At 42.0% G+C, this 20790-nt stretch overlaps 2 protein-coding genes across 3 annotated transcripts in view; one reads left to right on the top strand and one right to left on the bottom strand.

Annotated features, from left to right (window-relative positions):
• FAM227B (family with sequence similarity 227 member B) overlaps positions 1-20790 on the top strand; it is a 3353280-nt gene that overhangs the window by 1912405 nt on the left and 1420085 nt on the right. The window lies entirely within an intron of this gene.
• The window catches only part of FGF7 (fibroblast growth factor 7), a 244069-nt gene that overhangs the window by 222307 nt on the left and 972 nt on the right, over positions 1-20790 (bottom strand). For both annotated transcript variants that reach the window (XM_085644225.1, XM_085644224.1), the window contains exon 2: positions 19866-20408. In XM_085644225.1, coding sequence (XP_085500351.1) covers positions 19866-20151 — 286 coding nt within the window. In that variant the 5' untranslated portion in view covers positions 20152-20408. The remainder of the gene's footprint in view (positions 1-19865; positions 20409-20790) is intronic.

The raw sequence follows: 20790 nt of genomic DNA, 5'->3' as shown, positions 1-20790 counted from the left end.
GGGTTATGAGCTGGCCTTTGAATCAATTAAAGGGGAGAAAAAGGAGTCTGGGTTTAAAAGTAAGGTCACCATCCAAAAGTGCAGGCGGGATCAAGCCCAAGCCCAAGTGGCACCTCTTACCTCGATAAAGAGACGGCTAATGATAAGAGGGGCAGGTGCAGAGCAGAGGGGAGCGCCAAAAAGGATTGAAGGTGAGGGTCTGGTTGGCATTGCCAAACTGTAGGAGGACGCTAGGTCAAAGAGAAGAACCCAAGCCAGTAAAGGAAGCTCTCCGGACAGTGAGTCAGGAGCCCTAAGAACCCTGAGGCTTCTCAGGACCTAGAAAAAGATGTAGTGCTACAGGTGGCATGCACCATTCATAGGGTGCTAAAAGTAAAATATGTGTACTCGGAGGTGACCTGAAAGGGGAAAAAAGCAAAAAAATGGAAGCCTCAAAATAGGTCAATAATTTGGATTAAATTCTCAGGTTGTAAGGTACTGGAGGAGATTGTGTCATGAAATATTGAGTACATAGCCTTCATTCAGTCCAAAATAGGTAGAGAAGTAACAACAGTCAATTTTAGTTCTCCAGTGTTTGTAGACTTGGTATTAGAGGCAAGTGACATGCTGAATAAATTAGGACTAAGAATAGTCCCTCCCCGCCCAGATCCTCACTTGTTAGCAAACCATGCCGGCTTAAGTCAGGTACAGCTAAACTTGGTGATTTTTGGGGAGGCAAGTCTGTCACATTGCCGGGTGGTGGGGTATAATTGTGGAACCCTGAAGGTAACTATTCCGTCCAGCCATGGGAGAGATTGACAGATCTGATCCCTCTACGCATTAGGTTTGCACCTCTAAGCCTTGATAGGAAGAGTGTAGTTTCCTGAAGGGGACAGGTAGACTAGGGAGTCGGCGCACCCGCCACCTTGGGGGTTGTTTCCTGGAATGTATATGGGCTGAGGAATTTAATAAAAGCAACAGATCTTTCAAATTTATGGGAGGGAAATTAAATAATGTATTGGTTGGCGGGTGAGGAACTCCACCAGAGTTGATTTATGCAGTTTGTAAAAGATGGGACTAAATTGGGCCTTGGGCGGTTGGTATCAACTAAACACAGTAAGGGGGCAAAACTTATTGAGAAAAGTAGTGATTGGCTATTAGCATGTTCACTGGATCTCTATGAGGGTTGTCAGTGGCAAAATAATTTGATAGTTGTGAATGTCTATATAAATCAAGACGAGTCTCGGAAGGAGATATGGGAGGTGTTCCAGAGGGATGGTAGAACTAGAAGATCTCTCGGGGGACCCCGATTCTCCTCCTAGGGGACATTAATCTACGCCTTGATCCAGGGAAGGTTGATTTTGAGGGTTTAGATATGTTAGAGTGTTATGGTATCTACAACGCAATTGCATGTTTTCTCCATGAGTTAGGGTTTGTATGCTTAAATGGCCGCTTTAAAGGGAATGATCCAGCAGCTCAAACATTTTTGTATGGGTATCATCAGCGCCCTATTGATTATATTTTTATTCAGGCGTGGGTTTTTGACCAAGGTGTTAAGAATAAGGGGTATTGGGTTAAATTTGGCCATTGAGGCAGCACCAATATTGAGGGAGTGAGTTATCCCAATGGAAGTAGACTTTTCAAAATGTTTAACAATGAGGATAGATGAAGAATACATTCACCAGTTGATGCAGAATCAAATCCTGCAAGAGATGGTCCTTGATAGGGCCATAGGTCAACCAAACTTGGTATGGTATGCAAAAACCATTACTGAGGTTGTATATCGGTTGAGACCAGTAGTAAGGTTATGTAATAAGAAAGTAAAAAATAATCTATCTTGCCAGCCTCCTAAGCAGCCGTGGTTTGATAAAGAGTGAGTAGTCGCTAGGAAGGAGTTTATGAAAGCAGGAAGGTCAAGGCGGCCCACCGGCCCTGTAAATGAAAATGCGGTCTACATCTGTAAGAAAAGGGAGTATGAGGCCCTGGTTATGAGAAAGAAGCAGGCTTTCTACCAGTCAAACTGAGACCTTAAGAACAATACTTTACAAGAAAAAGACATGTGGAAGTTCTAAACGTTGGTCCCGAGGAGAAGTAGTATTACATCGCCCTCCCCTGGCAAGATGTATAGTGCCAGAAACTGACTGGGTAACCTTTTTAAGTAATATTTATAAGAGCAGGACGATAACTGCGAGGGAGTGCTGTCTAAATTTTGGGGGAAGAAGCCTTGGAGTCTTTCTCCATTTAATCTATTGTCAAGTTATTAACCTCTCTAAATTTAACTAAAGCGGTAGGACGGATAATTTTCCAGCAATTGTGATTAAGTCAAACCCGATTTGCTCGGCAGGATTTTTCTCAAAAGTTTTTACAGCCATTACCAAGACTGGTATAGTACCTCCCAGCTGGAAGAACGCAATCATTAAATCCATACACATAGAAGGCGCAATGAATTTTCCACGCAATTATCGTTTGATAAGCCTGTTGGACTTAGGTGCAAAATTGTATTCTAAGGTAATTCTCAGGACTTTAAAGAATTGGATTGAAGGAAACGGAATTGTCCCTATGTAGCACGGGGGCTTTGAACCCGGGCACTCAACAATAGATCATTGCTTCAGAATGTGGGCCGAGGGGCACAAGGACGAAGGAAACAACTGGGAGTATATTCTGCTGTTTTGTTGATTTTAGTCCAGCTTTCAATTTGGTAAATCATAGTATACTCTGGACTAAATTAAAAAAACAAGGTATCCTGCAATTCTTACTAGCGAGCATTCCTGCAGGATATGCACTTGGTTTATTGTGCCCAATTAGAGCTTGATTTTGATAAGAACCTTTCAGGGAGAATCCCTCTGAGAAATAAATAGTTTAAGGCAGGGCTGTGTCCTGGCCCACCACGCTGTTTTCCTTGTTCCTAGTCAACCTTCCAAGGCAATTGTTAACTCAATCCTTTTCACCAAAAATAGGAGGTAGACATGTGTCATGTCTACTCTATGCAGATGATAGGGCACTTTTGGACTTGCCCAAGTAGGCCTGCAGAGGAAATTGACCAGATTCAATAATTATTATGAGGCTAATAAATTGAAGATGAATCTGGAAAAAACAAAAAGAATCCCTTTTGGGGAAAAAGGGAAGCCGTATAAGTGTCTGTTAGGTAATAGCAGGGTTGAGGTTGTATCGTCATATAAAGACCTTGGTATGACGTTTATAAGACAGTTGAGCTGGGTCCTGCATAACAAATTGGTGGAGATGAGGGCAGTAGCAACAATAGGGGGCCTTGTTCATTTTAAGAATACCTTTGATGACCCTTCCTGGGCTCTCCTTTTGACGGCTTGCAATGCAATGGTCCCTACTCAATGCCTCTACAGGGCCGAGGTATTGTCCCTAAGTATTGAGGTAAGTTGGGTAGATTTGAGAGCAAGTGTTTGGAAAAATTGTTAGCTCTCCCAAAAAGTGCAATGAGCCAGACAATAAGGACAGAGACGTTTTAAGGCATGGGGAAAGTGGGCACTGGCTCAGGACCCCAGCCTTTCAGGGGGGCCCCTGCTAGAGCCATCTCTGTTCTTGTCCTGATGACCTTGAATGATTCTTAAGAGACTTTTCAAAATACCGTTTTCTTTTAATTTATTTTTAATGTTGGTGATGCATTAAAGTCTATTACAGACATTCAGCAGAGAAATGTTTGTTTTCCAACACCATGAACTGTCCATAAAAACTGTTTTATAGATCAAAATAGGACCTCACACATGACAAATAACGAGGGGTCACAAAGATTATTAGCAATCATATTAGTGAGCTGCTGCTGAATTATAATATTGAAAACACAGGTCACTATCCCTGAATATAAGATGTAAATTCATTTTGAATTTGGACCAGCATGCCTGTGCACTGTCTAAAGAGGGCATGAAAGAGCTGAAATTGGATCATAAATTCAAATCTGTTAAAATACGTTTGGCCCAGGCCTCCCAAAATCCTTAAGATGTCCCTGAATTAATGCAAACAAAATTTCCACCACGTGAGGAAATGTTTATGTGTTTATCAAGAGCAATATGGGCATTATCACTTATATCTGGGAAATATTTTTCCCTGTAAACAAGCCACTTTCCTGCGTCACATTCAATATGTGGGATTTCCCTAGTCTTCGTCAACCTGAATTTGCAGGCGTTCACCAAATTCACATAGCTATGCCCGTAATGCTCCCTTAACCATAAACTTTCATACATGCAATGCAAGGTATGTTTGCAGATGTTATGCCTTTATAAGTGCAGCGTCCGAATAAACATTTCTGCGATTCTGCGATTCTGTGGCTCAGGGTACGGATTTTACATTTGCACAGTATATAGTATATAGTATATTTGTGTGCACCTAAGAAACACTTTGATACTCAAAGGTGTGTCTAATTTGACCCAAAGAGGTTATGGGCCAACAGTAAGACCTACAGAATTAAAAGCAGCCTGTAGAAAAGAGTCTAGATTGGCTGATATGGAGTATGTAAGGAATAGACTATCTGCAAAGTATATGGTAGAATCTTTGGTACATAGGAGGGCATTTCCATACTTATCAGCACTTCCTGACGCCCGGCTACGCTTAGCACTATTAACATTTTGGGTAGCCTTAAATGTGCGATGTATAAATGAAATGAAAAATGTTATTAATTATTAGATGCAGAGAATAATTGCACGTAGGAATTGCGTTTTCAAAATGTAATTTGTTAATTGACTGCCATCATTTTAATAGGTTTCGTCGTTTGATGTTAAAACCGCTTTTGAAAAGATATGATATAAATCATCGTAATGAAACACCTGCACTTATGTTGAATTTAGGATTTTTTTACATTCTATGCGCCCTGGTAAAATTTATAAAGATATGTTTGAATTAGCAATGCAAGAGGTTCAGTTAATTATTTAGTGCTGGGGTACTAGGGGAATGGAGATTATATGTATTAAATAGTGGTGTATTGGGTAGACCTGGGCGGTAAATTCCATTCCGCTTGCGGAATTTGCGGAATTTAGGTAATTTTGCATTCTGCCGGAATTGCCAAAAATTGCGCGAACTGCGGCTTCACTGAATTTTTTGCTTGTTCGCGCTTTAAAAATGCGTGTTCACGAGATATTTCCCCCCGAGCACGCAAACAGCGTTCACGAACAGGAAAAAAGCATCGCAAACAGGCGGAACAAGCAATTTCGTGTGTTCGTGGAACTCTGCGTGCTTGCGGAGATTGTTTTCCGTTTCAGGGAGCTTTGCGTAGCGCGACTATGCAAATTCCGCCCACCCCTAGTTTTGGGTACTAGCCTGGTTTACAAGCAGGGAGTTGGAGAGGTGGGGGGGGCATTTAGAACAATATTTTATCTAGTTTTAATCTGTATGTTTTAAAGGCAAGTGTCTAAACATTAATAAAGTTGAACTTTAACTTCCACAACCCTTTGACTTTGCCACTGTTTGCAAATTGACCCACTATAGAATGTACATCGACCTATCCTTGTGAGCAGGTTCATTTCCCTTTTTCCAGAGGCAAAGTGACAGCATTATGCCCTCATGACAGCCTAGATTTGTACACTTAACACAGTTGTCTGTCGAGCCCATTGCGCTTTTAGTCTAACTTTCATATTTATTTGGAAATATTTGCGAGCCCCTGTAAAGAGGTGCTGTATCTAGTAACTTAATGTCCTTAGTTAGGGTCATTCACAATAAAGATTAGATGTTTCATACATGATTGACAAACAGTGATGACTTCCAGCATGTTGACCATAGAGAGGATATGTTGGGTAGAGACATTACAAATGAAAAGCCTGAGGTACAAAATGACTTAATAGATACACATTTTTAAACTGTGATGGACAGTGTGATGGTTTATAAGTGGTGGTGCTAAATTAGAGTGTCGTAATATGGATGATTACAAATGATTTCTGGGCTTGTGAGGTTGGCCATATTAATGTGCTTTGAGAGAATGCAGGGATGACTTAGAAGAACATTCTAAACAAAACGAGGATTGAAATAACCAAGGTGTCTGTGGTAAGTGCCTTGTGCCATGTTATATTACATGCACGTGTGTGTCCGCATGCATTATTTTAGTTATTTAAGTTGTCCACATACGTGACATGAATAGTTGGTGAGGAATCCAGCCAGCGGCCAGAGAGCGGTTGGGATCCGTACCGGCTGGACGTGTCGTGTCGTGAGTCATTGTACTTTTGGAATAAACCCACTCAGCCATGCATTGCTTTGTGGACATTCACTCTTATTACATTGTCTGGCTTGCAGTTTGTAAAAAGAGCTGGAGAGGTACTGAGGGAGAACTGTCTTCAGTGGGAAGTGTTAGGTGAGTGCAGCCAACGGGGCTGTCAGGCTCTGGTGTGAGGCCCGTGCCAGAAATGGGGAAGGTCCTTCTTCTGCTAACAGATCTGTGCTGGCTATGAGTACACTAAAAACTACTAAGCTACTTCTACAATACCATAGTGTAAAGTCAATGACAGTGTAAACATCAATGAAATGACATTGCCTTCTCACAACACACAACTGAAGCTGTCGGTAGAAAGACGCTAAAAAGTCATGGAGGAGAATCTGGCTGTGTAGGGAGGTGTCAGAACACTCAGGAATTTGTGAGTGACTGTAGATAGAGCCAGGTAAAGCGTGGCACAAAATGAGCTGGACACACTCTGAAATTAACATAGTAATCCCCTTGTACTCTTATCGAACATCAAGGGTGACGAGTTAACTGTGGTATATCAATGATTTATGAGAAAAATAAGAGCAGTTCTTTGTATTTTTCTGTAATTTGAAATACCTGTGACTTTATTATCTCAATATGAACTGCCATATTTACGCAGACTAACAAAACCAGCTCATTTTTAGGTCTTGCTGAGCCCAGCGCATGCGCTGGCTCGGAGAGACATTTTGTATGTGTGTTTTTTAAGTGCTGCTGGCTGGCCTAACGCTTGCGTGCATGTGAGCGTGCATGCGCGCAGCCGCCATTCGCTAGGCCAGCCAGCAGCACTGCGTCATCGCGATCACTTTCGCTTTCACAGCGATCGTGATCGCGATGTCTTTCGTGGCCAATGCTTGTTTTTATTATCTCTGCCGATTATCTCCAGAGAAAGCAGTCCCGAAAGCGCAGCAAGTAATTATACGCTGGTGTCAAATCCAATTTGAATCATGCCCGCACAGAACAAACCCTGCCTTAATTTGAATCCTGCCTGCTGTTCCAGCGCCTCGGTCCTGCCAGGTATTCGAGGCCCATCTATTTGGACAGCGCTCATTCGGAACAGAAACCTTCTGTTTAGCGTGCGCCTGGTTTACTCCGAGGCTTTCTAGAGTTTCTTTCGTGGCGCGCTGCACCACATCTGACGAAGGAAAGATAACACGAGCAGAGCCGAGCCGCCCCCGCTGCAGTCCTGCGGCCTCCTTTAACCCCTTCGATGCTGCGCAGATTCCGCCGCTGTGCTGACGGAATCTTGCGCGGGTGTGCTCATGACGGAATGGTTCCGTCATGAGCACAGCTCAACCGTGGGTCATGACGGAACCATTCCGTCATGAGCACCGAAGGGGTTAAACAAACCCTGGAGCTGCCACTCCTGTGGAACATGCCACTCCTGTGGAACGTGCCCCCCCCTGCCACTTCTGTGGAACGTACCACTCTGCCACTCCTGTGGAATGTGCTACTCCTGTGGAACGTGCCACTTCTGTGGAACGTGCCCCTCTGCCACTTCTGTGGAACATGCCACTTCTGTTTGCAGCCATGCGGGTAGGCATTTGTGTACATCCGATGCGCTCTCCCTGATGCATTTTACATAGGCAGGTTGGCCGGTTGGTATGTCCTCAATATTTGAAGGGAGAAATCTTTGATGTGGCCCTTTTCAAAACTACAACTTTCAGATTTATTCTTACAACTGTTGCGTCGACCATATGTAATATCCACATTAAGTAAAAAACTGTAGCCATATAGAATCTAAAATGCAGACTTTCTCAGTCGTAGTAATAGTAGAAAGCTTTATTCAATTTTTCAAGAAAATTACATAAGTGTACACAAAAAAAACAAGCATTGGCTTAGCCAATAGGTCTCGCTTTTGGGACCTTATATGTATTTAGTTATGCAGCAGCATATCCTTGGTGCAACAACATCAACTGTTGCATGGCTAAACACTTATAAGTTCCCAAATTCGAGACCTATTGGCTATGCCAATGCTTGTTCTATATGCCTTTTGAAATGTCTTCCGTGAACTGGAAATGATGCCAGCAGGCTAGCACTATCCTAGAAGGTCATAGGCATCCCTGCTTCTGCTACACAGAAACAAATGTCTGTAGACTGTTACTCTTTTCCATTTTCTAATTTTTAAATCATACCTGGGAATGCAATGATAGGAGGTCTGAACGCTGCCAACTACTAAGCGAAGGTCTCCAGCACATTAACTGAGAGTGTTTATAATAGTTACATAGTAGGCGATGGGATTCATTGTATGAAAAGCTAAACTACTTTAAAAAGAAATCGAGCTGCGCATATTATTGACTAGTGATAGTGAAAAGCAGCAGGTTTTAGGCTATTACAAAGTGCATTCATGGGCACTGTCGTTCACTTTTTTCAAATGTCAGTCTTCTACCAGTATAGAGTAGATCTGAGTTGTGATACCGGACCTGAACAACATAGTTCTGGCAAGATTTGCAAAATCTTAGCTTTGATTGCTTGGGTGGTTACTGTCGGAATTGTTTCAGCACAATGTAAAGGGGCTGATTTTCCATATGCAATGACTTTCTGTGGCATTCATGGTGCGAGTGCACTGGCTAGATCTAAAGTAATATTTTCTTAGTCCATACCACAAAGCTTACCAACCAAGGCCTTTTCTGTTCAATGAATGTACCAGAGCTAAGCGTGCACTTATGTTTCCTGTGTGGCCTAACGACATTCATATAAAGTGTTGCACTTGACATCATTATTGAAGTGCATTCACTATAATGTTTGAGAATTCATACATACGCTGTGTGCCTTAACAGTATTAAATGAGATATATTCTTTGGAGACTTGATGAATAAATAATCATCACCTGTTTAGAATGTGTGTATTTAAAAACAACAATAGATTTATGTAATGTATGCGCTGATGTTTCATATATTTCATATAAAATGTAGTTCTTAGCCATACTTACATATGTTTATTAAAGATTTTACTGTATACCACATGCAATATGAATCTAATGTACTGACAAGTTGGATTCATTTGTGTTTGAAAGGGCACATGCATATTAAATGTGCACCATTGATGTAATACTTTGAAGTTGTCCTGTCTAGGCCTGTTTTCCATTCTGCATAAAATACTGTTTTCCATTTCTGCTTGCATGACTTTTCCTTTGCAGCTGCGTTCACATTGATTGTTAGTTTGAGAATAGATACAAAGCTGTAGTAGCAATAGAAAGAGAACCTGAGAAAAAGGCTTTGACAAAGTAACATGTAAACTAAAGCCAGAACGTTAATTGAAGAGTTCTATTCAGCATTATTGCAACATGGCTTGGTTGAACAAGGACAACGTTGTTCCCATGTGAATATGCGATGTTACATTGCATGCGATACATCGCATGCCACTACAACGCGGTTGTTACAACGACTGCGATCTTACATCGCTTACCATTACAATGAATTGCTGTAGGGGGCACTGGGAATTGAAATAGTATAATTTGCCAGTCTGTGCAACAGTAGGAAAGGTGTTGGATTTTAAATCCAACACCTTCTGTCCCTACAGCAAGTCGTTGTAACGCTTTGCGTTGTAATGGTTTGTGATGTAACAACGCAGTCGTTGTAACAACCGCTTTGTAATGGCATGCGATGTATCGCATGCGATGTAAAGGATGTCTCCCTCCCATGTTCATTCTGGGACATTTCGGAAATGTTGCAGCTTACAATGTAAGAATGGGAAAGGACAATCGAACCCCTGAAGATGCAAACAGAGGGGGTACCTGGGAGGTTTTAGTGCAAATAACTGGAATCTAGACTGTCTGGGATGGCTGCCACATTTACTTTGACTTTGAGAGGCTTAGACCTCTATGCTTATTCCCTTTGATTCTTTGCTGAGTGTGGGTCAGGCTGACACTCAAATTCCTCTGACCCAAGAAGACTCTTGACTGAGCTTCTGAGATGCTGACACCTTCCTTTAACTTCTTTACGTCCTTTATTTTCCAAACTTTCTCGTAATTTCCCATTTTTTTGCATTTCCCTGAATTTTGAGATTCCTTAGACTATTGAATTTTCCTCTTAATCTGGGCTTTAACCTAGACGATTCTAGATTTTATTCATGTATAGAAGAGAGGATGAGAAACTCTTCTTTAAGCACCAAATCTTGGTATTGATCTTTTGTATTGGTGTGACTGAACGTCTTGTTTTTCTCATACTGGTATGGCTAAACTTCTTTAGAAGGTTGGATTTCCCATTTGTTATCCTTTACCTTCATAGCATGGTACAAAGGTTTGTGTAGCATAACTTGACTGCTAGTTTGTTATAAATCTTCTTAACTATAGTCACTAATTCCTGGTCCTTATTGTGTAGCCAAATGGGTTACACTGTTAATTGAAATTGATTGATGAAATCTAACTCCCATCACATCTGCAGCGAGAAAGGAAAGATTCATCGGAGGACAAATAGTAAAAGGGTTGGCCCAGAAAGCTAGATCACATGCACCAATATCGCAAGGGCCACAGAAATACAGCATAGAGCTACACAACTGCTGATTGCTTACCCCATACCCTTATATGAAAACTCATGCTTACGAATCTTTTTATTGGATGCTATGGACTCTTAAAAATAAATGGAGTCTTGTTGACAGTCTAGGGACCAGCAGAACCGGCACACCCTGCATGCGCCCACAGACACTGCTCGATAGACTACTTATTTTTCAAGTACTGATTGAGCAATGGCAAATGAGCACAATTGAAATGTTAGTAACATACTCAAGTAAGAGCTTAAAGGTGAACCTGAATTTAATTTCAAGACCTATGAAGGCAGAACAAAGAAAAAGTATACCCTTCTGATCCAGGTATCCTATTTCAAACTTAGGTTATGTGCTTGTGTTACATTGTGCCATTGGTGTGGCCTTGTAGGACTCTGAACAGTTGGGACAATAATTTTCTGCATGAGTCAATTATTCCTCACTGATCTGGGTCTGTATCTCATGTTCTGAGAAGTTTAAAAGTTGGTTGGCTATGATAGGTCGTGGGTGTAGATATGTCTTTTGAAACTGGGAATGAAAATGTTACAGTAAAGATTCTTCTTGGTTTCATACAGGATCTCAGGAGACATCTTTTAGTCTTTGTGGTCTGGTTTTGTGTCTAAGTGTGTGAGCCATAGGACTTTCCCGTTTGGTGTGTAGTTTCATATTGATAATTATTTTATTTTGCTCATCAGGTTATGTTGGGTGTAAAACTAGGCACATCAAATAGCCTGCACCCACCTTTACTACTGTGTTGTGCAGACAAATATATGTGAAATGGTTTGTCTAATGTGTTGGGGTTGGCGGTAAACTCTACTCCACTGGATAGTAAGCGTAGTTTTGCAACTCCACACTCCACTTGGAGCACGGAGTTCGGCAAAAACTCTACCAACCGCTGTGCAGCGGAGTTTAACGGCGCCCACCATTAGGGAGCTCTTTGTACTGTGTCTCAAGCTCTGCTGCAGTACCCGGACTGATCTTCTGGTACTAAGGTGAGCAGGGTGAGTTCTGACGAGGAAGGAAAGCCCAACTGTAGGAGGGTAGAGTGTCGGAGGAGGAGCGGATAGTTTTGAGGAAAATGTACCATTAGCAACTGGGTAAACAATAAGGGAAGGGAGGATTGCTGTGTACACCATATTGGGATTCTTGTCACCTGTTTGTGCGAGAGGGCATGTTGCTGGAATTTCGGTTTAGACTTGCCCAGTGCTGTGCATTCTATTTTGAAAATTGTACTGTGCCTCCTGTGGGGCCTCTCCAAGCCCCCTTCTACTGAATAAAAGGCAGTGGTGGGTGGGTCTTGAAGCATGCTTGGCGAGGAAGAAATGCAAATGACTGTCCTGTTTTTACCACTAGTCTCGACCTGGTCTCCCTCTGCACCCCCAGGGCACAATGACCACTGGACTACATTGCTTTTCCTCAGACTTATCTAAAGTATTCCTCAAGTATTTCATGTGCCCCAGCCACCCTGTGCCCATTCTCCTCGAAAGGGTCAGATCAGAATAGATGAAATACAAATACACAGCTGGGGTGTTCTGCAACACCACTGTTTGACGAGGGTCAAAGTATTTTGTAAGAGAAGGAGAAAAGTATCAGCTGTTTCGCAAATTGAGGAGTACACTCAAGAATAGCAGACAACATGATAAAGTAGGTCAATTGCATGTGTGCATTCATTTAGGTAAGCCCATTGAATGGTGCCATTGTAGTGAAGGGGGTTTGGCTGGAAGGAATGGCTGGCACCATTTTAGTGTGATCAACAAGTTTCCATGCAAGCATTCTTTGGTGAGTTTGGCTTCTCACCAGAGCCTTGTTATGATTGGGTTGCAAATCAAAATTTGATTGCTAACCACGAGTTTTCTGCCACATTTCATTACTAAAATATGCAGTATTGGTAATTCCATGTAGGGGAATACCATTTCGGTAAATCGGAGTCATCCATAATGAGGGCTGAAGTGCATCACTGCATTCAGCAAGATTGTTAGTAAAATGAAGAGGTGATGTATAACTGCTCTTCAAGTTGTTGAAAAAAAATACTTAAAATATCTTATGGTCAACGTCCCGAAATTGGCATGTTATGTACCAGATATTATTATATTTTGCATGGATGCCATGGAATGAATACACCCGAATGTTAGAAAATGAAGTGCAGCATAAGACGTTAAATCCACTCCATTCAGGCTCCAGAACGCTGTACTCAATAAAGTAGCAATATTGAAAGTATTTTTTTTGTTTATTGTAAATATAGCTTCCTAGTAGTGTCCGTCTTTCCCATGCATTTTTGTAACCATACCTCTACTAATCCGTGTGATTTGTAAATTGAGATTAAATTAAAGTTTCATTTTATGCTAATAACCACTCTGAACTAAAACATTAATATAGATTGCTTAATAATGTTGAGGTGTACGTTTGCGGCATATGATTTAATTAACAACATATATATCTGAGGTGTGTTTGCAATCCCTTGCTGTATTTTAGCTTTTCTTAGCCAGGTTGCCGAACATCATTTTGCTTACCATGTGTACCCAAGTCACCAGATGGATAGAAGACTCCTCTCATGCAGTGTTCCTGAGGGGGACGCTTTAGTGCGGTGCACAGTGTCAGCATGGGTAGAAGTGGATCATATTTTCTAGGGTTGGGCGGAACTCCGCGGAATCTCGTGGAGTTTTTATGCAAATCCGCAGAATTCTGCTAAGTAACACTCTACGGAGTTCCGCCCATCCCTACTAATGTGTTGTTTTTGATCTGCGAACATTATATTGGTTGTGTGGGGAATTAGATGCACAGCTGGAGATCATCATATCGCCAACAATATATTTTGTCTAATGTGCTCTGCGGGCACAGTTTGTTTGAGCAGTGGGGCTTAATGGAATGTTCATGTCGCCAAATGCATGGCTTTGGTGATGTGTTGAGTGTGTGGTGATACAGCAAATTTCTGCTGAAAAGTATCTGATTTTGCTTCATAGTATAAACCTTCTTAATAAATGTAGATTTGTAGTAGCATAGTATTATATGTAGTGAAATTTAATAACTAAACCTGCACTTTTCGTTTTCACCGCATAAAATACTTACAAGGGGCAGGTTAACCAAAAGTACTATAGGTAGCTTGCTTTCAAAACCTGGTTTCTTTCTACTGAGGAGTCCCACGTTCGTCACCAACAACAATAGCACAATTCATATAATGTGAGGCACACTCGGGAAGCCCATGAATAACAAACCTTTGTTGTTCATAACAGAGCCGGTCAGAATTGTATGTTGTGTGTGGGACCCCACTTTGTGTCTATTCCATCACAAACCAGCAGTGCAGGGAGCGAGAAAAGAAGGTATGTGGTTCCCACTCACAATATGTACTGCAACATGTGTCTTATTTCTCCTCCCCAGTTCCTTGCATCTCTCATATACCTCCTCCTTCACCTTGTTCGGACAGAAACTGTCTAACTTCTCCTGCATGTTACCTTATTTCTCTCATTGCACTCATTCCAGTAGAAGAAGGGTGAAGGTGTTTGCACACGACAGTCTCTTAGACTCAAAACATGTTGCTATACAGATGCAAGCATGTCTTTGTTGCTCGGAGGCTTTAGAAAAACAGGGTGGTAAAGGAGGGTGGAGTGAAGGGGTAACAGAGATAGACCACTACTATCAGTCTGACGGGGGCATCACAAAATGCTGTTTTTCACCCTGGTGTTTTACCAGAGCTGTGTCACAGTGATGAACAATGACTTTCAGAATCCAATGTTACCGTCTTTAGAAATTAAAAATGCTCATTCATAAGAAATGAAGTGGAAAAGGTACCGTCCTATGAATAAAAAATACAATGATGACTCAACAGACTTCAGTTTACAAGCCAGTGGGGTGAAAAGGGTGCACTGTATGTCAGTTAAAAGGCGCACACATTGTCGGTAGAAAACCTCTAGCAAGTTATGCCGCTTTAGAAAAGGCTGCCAACCATAGGTAAGGCAGCCACACTATATTGTTACAGGCCACGATAGACGTGAATGATATCAAACATTACAATATATTTTTGATTGTTACTTTGAAACCATCGAATTACTGCGTCCTTCACAATGTCGATTCACAAGCGGTAAATAAAATCCGGGCAACCTGATTCTGTAATGTAATAACCAGGGACTTCCAACACGGCAGGCACCTGGGTGTCACCTGCTCTTGTCCAGAAGAAAGCCTTCAATACGCTCTATATAACACCCACAGCAATCGAAAGTTGCCAGGACACCTGTTACCACCAGCCTGCCTGCACAGACAGGCAATCACAGCAGCAGGAAACAATCAAAAAGGCTCAGAAGCTCTGCCAGTGTAAGTAAGAAGAGTTTGCTGTCAGAATGAGGCGTCTGGTAAATATGCTAAACATAGTGCAGGTCCTTCCATTGGATGTCCTCTGTTATGGACATGAAGCACTGCTCTTCACATTAGACTCAGAAACAAGGTAAATCCCCTTAAGATGGGAGGTTGTGTATTCAATCAGGTTGGGCCCCGGGTTATGATAGGGGACACATTGTAGGAGTGATAGTAGCTCGCTCAGTGAAAGTGGGTGTCTCATTTTGAATATCGGAATAATTTGTTCTTGAATCTGTGCTGTCAAATGCCCTCAAAATCCTTACTCAGGCTCCCCCTTAACATTAAAACCAGACATACATACAGCAAGAACCCTATATACCTCCTCCCACTCCCCCCACAAACTGCAGATCTCAATTTGACTTACACAAGGCAATGGCACAGAGACCATAACAGTGGCCTGCACTGCACGTCGTAAGAACTCTTAAAACGACTCTAACATAAGATCAAATCATTTGAGTTGAAAAGAAGGAAGGATAAACTTTTTGACAGAAGACAAAAATATTCCATTAGCCGATACCTAAAGTAGAAAACAAGAATAGAAATATACAAGATAGGATTCAGTGCAGCAAGATAAGGCTCGAAGATCAAACAACAAGGGTCTCCAACAGAAGTAATCTCGGATTACATCAACTGCCTCCACCCTTCAACATCCCAGCAGTCAGAAGAAGCAGAGGATTAGAATGCCCGGAGAAGCTACAACCCATAGAAAAAAATGAGGTCCTTTTCCCTGTACACATGATTCGTCTAAACATATATATTATGGTATGCACATAACAGACAGAAGAACAGTACTCTAAACGTCTGTGTTAACTAAAGGAAACGGTAGAATGATTGCATAGACCCATTCCATCCCATCTGAGAAATAAAAATATGAAATGATCGGGCAGTAGCAAGTGGAAAAATGAATGTACAATTCGGAATCACTATTTGACAGTATAATGAAGGAGAAGGCTGAGGAGACCCAGAAGTGCCAGGGAAAAAGGATCTTCAAACCACGGTTAGGAAATGTTACAGGTGAATGTTTGGAGATGTTTTGAGATAGTTGGGGAATTTTTTTTCTATTTCAACCAAATCAGATGCCGAATTTCTCAACAATTGTCATGTCTGTGGACATTTTTGTTGGTTATTGCCTCCGACGTGGCACGTGAAGGGACACTGTGCTTGGCATGGTAACTGCTATCTTGATGAAACAGAGCTCATTTTACAGCTTGAAATGGTCCCGTCGCGGGGTATCATCCCACTTCTGAAATCTTCTCGCTGAGGTAATAGAGGACCAAACTTTAATTGCCCTTTACCTTTCTCCCATTTTGAAAGTTTTAAACCAACATTTTTTCCCACATTTCCACTTCACGTTTTGACAATGAAAACATGGGACTTTGTTTTAGGTGCAGCCTTGCACTTTTATTGAACTTGCAAAAATGTGTTAAGACTTTGCAAGCAACATGGATGAGCACTGTGGAACACGCTTGTGATAACCAGAAAAGGAGTGTATATCACCGCTGCTATTCTCTGTGTAACAGCCACTGGAAGCTACTTTCCATGGTTAACCAAATTAAGAACATGCTAACCATTGGAACGTGGAGCACCAGCACTCAGATTTATTGATAGAATTAGGTATGCTATTTAACATATCTGTGGCACCGGATACCAACATGAAGTGTTTCCTAAAAAGAAGGCACTGAGGGATGGAAACCTAATGTCAAGGTTAGGGAGACAGTACTCAGACTAAACTGAGTTGTGGTGATTTGTTGACATGCTAAGGAGCACACAATTTAGCCTAGCTTGGAGCTGGTATTAAAACATCTGTCTACCGCCTCTGAAGTCCGCTATTTGTCTCTAGAGGGGCGGTTGCCTTTATCGAGTTCCACCTGTTTGGAGGTCCTTTTCTGCCTCATTTTCACACAGCAGACATCATGACTTGGTAAAAGCTTCTTCAGTTGCTAGCTATCAATATGTATTCATGACAAATCTTGTGTAGTACAAGTCCAGACTGTCTTGGACACTTCTGCTCTATTAACGTGTGATGACTATGCACTAAAGCATTTGCTGCATTGTTCACTGAGAACTGTCATTTAAAAAGAAAAATGTATTTGATAAGGGTACAAATACATTTCCTTTCATTGGAGTAATGTCTGTATCCAAGAAATTATACAAAATCTGAAATTTTGGGTGGCACATTTTTTGACAATGCCCAAAAAATTGTTATTCCTCATATAAATGTTATTGCTCAAATTCCATTTTGATAATGGATCTGGTATGTACTAGTTTTTCAACGCTGCGTATCTTACAAATGCTTTCTGAGCTGTATTAAAGAAGCAGATACATATCATCCTAAACACTCATTTAAAAGTGGACGATAAAACCTGTAACTTTTGGAATCATGGTAAAAGGCGCTCCTGTCAGGACGTTCGGCAAGTAGCATGTCAAGACTGTCAGAGGGAGCGCAACAGTATATCTATGTTAGCGTTGAAGTGCAAGTTCATCGGGATGGAAGGGGGGGGGGCTAAGAATTCAAGCAGGCGTTCCACTTTCACAGGTTGGGTCTAATTTTACCAAAACCTTTTAAAACGTTGACAACACCGAAGGTCCTTTTTGAAGTTCAGTGACATTTCTTGATTTCATATTTGGAAGATTTGAGTCACTTGGAATAGTTTCCCCAGCAGAGCCGATGGCCAATTCCCAGTGGACTGGTAACTACTTCGAGGACAAACAGCTCTCCCTCAAGAAGTACAGACTGAAGAGGCAGGAGGCAGGCTGGGACAGGTGTGGGCAGCATAGGGTGTGAATGCTGCTCGCGTGACTCTCTCTATGCACGATATAATGTCTGGGTGTTATAGTGTCGCAGTGCCTGCCGCCCTGTGCCGGTCCAGTCAACAAAACGCAATTTTAGGTTTAGCAAGACTGAAAGAATGGTCAAGTTGCTTCAATTTCAACTTTTCTTCTAGATTTCTTCAGTGCAGCAATCTGGGCTAAAATGCACTGTCAGTGCATAACGATGCATATGTTTTACTGTCATGAATTCCCAACCAGAAGAGGCTGCATGCCGGAATCTTCGGAGATGTGAACATCAAGTGCCATCACAAATTTAGACCTGCATAAATAAAGTGACAGCCATGCTATTCCAAGCCCACTCGCATTGCCTCTATTTATATGTGTGCTCCATGAATCAGCTACTTTAATTTGAGATTATTGTGAATATCAGCAGATAATCTCTTCTTAATGAACCTATTTTCAATCAAGGAAGACTCGCTGCCCTACAAAAGGCCATGCAAACGATGCGTGTGGCATGGTGTAAGGTTCTGCTTCGAGGAAGTCTCAGAAAACGCCCCATTGTCAGAGCTCATCATTGTTTCTGCTCTTGCCTTGCAGTCTCTCTCTAACTGTTGTGCCACTCCTTGCGGATCCTCTATAAACTGCTGAAGATTCTGATGGCTTTTCTTTTATGTACCATGGGAACGTTTCTTCCCCGGGACTGACTGCGCTAGGCGTGGCAAGTAAATGTCAGCTACTATATCATATATCAATTCATGGGTCAAAAGAGACGTCTGGCGTGGAATAGGTATCTAACAAGGACAAGGGAAGCATGACAGTTTAGGACACCTCACATAATGAAGGTAACACATTCACATGTGTGAACCAGTACATTATTACCGCCAAAGCCCCATTTTGAAAGAAGGGCTGGAACAAAATGTTGCTTTCAAAATGATCCAACCTTTAAATCTGATGGTATATTTGGATGGTTTCCTTTACGGTGGTACACACGCAGGAAAAATATGTAGATCAATTACACTCAAGGCCACATACTCATGTAAAGGAATGGTTAATGATAAATAAAGATGGCATATGGCAATTCTGTGTCAAAAAAGTCCTTAGATTTATGAATGCTGTAAGAGAAAATTGCTATTATTACTGCAACATCTAAGTATGGTACATGTATGAATTCTGCAGAATTTTACAAGAGATGACTCTGACAGTAAAGGCTACAGCCAGACTGTCGTAAGGTTCTTTGTAATAAATTTAGCAAACCTATGTCATCGCCAAAGCTTATTTTCAAAAAATTATTTTTTATATTTTCATGTCATTATTTACAATTGTCCCACTCAGCTCTGATACTGAGGACGAATTTGAGCATTTTGCCTGAAATTAAATATTTTAGGTGATTAGGGTGTGTTTTCTAAATGTAAGAATTCTTTTCAAATGACCTTTATCGTGCTAAACTCAATTGACTATGCTGCAAAGGCTGCAAAATATATTTACTTGAATGCACGCCTCTGAAGGGACCTTTTATACTCATTCTGCCCACTGAAGAACTATTTAAAAACCCGCCAAATGGGGTTTGGCCCTATACTTAACTTCTTTTTAGGTGGATTGTCCTGGCCTTGTTTACTTCGATATTTGCCAAGAAATGAAAATAAAAGTGAAATAACAATTGTATGCAGGTGTGTAATATAGGTGTTCACTGGCAACAAGTATGTTATTGCCCCCATGTCTTTGTAACTGTTGAAACCTACAATCTGACTGTAAAACTAGGCAATTCCGATTCCATCTGTAACTAATACATTAGCAGAACCACAGAATGCCAGCACTATATGATTTAATGGGATGCTGTTTAAATGAACGCCAAATGTTTTGCTGCAACATACACCAGACCTGTCCTTGTGTTGGCAAAGGAAACAGATTGCACACACAGCAAGGGAAATCCTTGCAGAAGGCACTGCCTACCTCACAGGAGGTACCTCTAGGTGTGCTTGGTGCTTCCTAGTTGCACAGTGGGCTAGGGGAATGTTTTATTATTCTAACAAACTAAAGAAAGTGGCCACCGACCTGAAATATCAAGAGAGAGAGATGGATAAAGATCACTTACTGTAGATGTTGTTTGGTTCTGTTGTCCCGGTCACATTGCCGTCTTTGTCAATCCTCAGATACCACTGTGTTCTACAGAAAAGTTTTCTTTTTCGTACATCCCCTCCCTCCAGATGAGTATAACTCCTGGTGTGGCGCTCCGGGCTGGAGCAGTTCACATTCGTCGCCATTTGTTCGGGAGTCATGTCATTGCAAGCCAAGGACATGGAGCCCAGCAAGAAGATGAAGTGGAAGCACGGTCTGTAGAGCAGCGTTGGCAGGATCCAAGTTAGTATCCATTTGCGCATTATAGTGCAGTGCTCTGGGATTTCCTGAACAACATAATGAAACTCAGATCTCAGAAGGATTGCTGCTGCGAGGCACGCCACCCGCGTCCTTCCTTCCCAGCGGATAGGAAATTGGTCTCTCCCTGTTTGTTGGGGTGTCACTGCTCTCAGAAGCACGTTTGTGGAAGGTAGCTTCTAGAAAGCCAAGTTATAGAACTCCTGGTGGTCGTGACCTTTCGTGCTGCTCGAGTCCACTGCCAGCACTGGGAGTGAGAGAGCTGCGAGAAAGAAGGGTATGCACACAACTGTAGTGAAGCTGAAACATACTGGGTAACAGGAGGGCATCCCTGGCTGGGCTGACGTACACACAAGCCACATTAGTTACACGTCCAATCTCTGTATTCAACTCATTGTGGTTAGTGGTTAGGCATGCACGGACCGGGGCCGGGACATAGACCGTCTACAGCACTGCACGGACCGGGACATAGTCTACAGCACTGCACGGGCCGGGACACAGACCGTCTACAGCACTGCACGGACCGGGACATAGTCTACAGCACTGCACGGGCCGGGACATAGACCGTCTACAGCACTGCACGTGCACGGACCGGGACATAGACCGTCTACAGCACTGCACGGACCGGGACATAGACCGTCTAC

Source organism: Triturus cristatus, chromosome 3_1 (assembly GCF_964204655.1).
Source record: "Triturus cristatus chromosome 3_1, aTriCri1.1, whole genome shotgun sequence".
Classification (NCBI taxonomy): Eukaryota; Metazoa; Chordata; class Amphibia; order Caudata; family Salamandridae; genus Triturus; species Triturus cristatus.
Note: the sequence above shows the minus strand (reverse complement) of the source record. Positions and strands in the feature narration are given on the sequence as shown.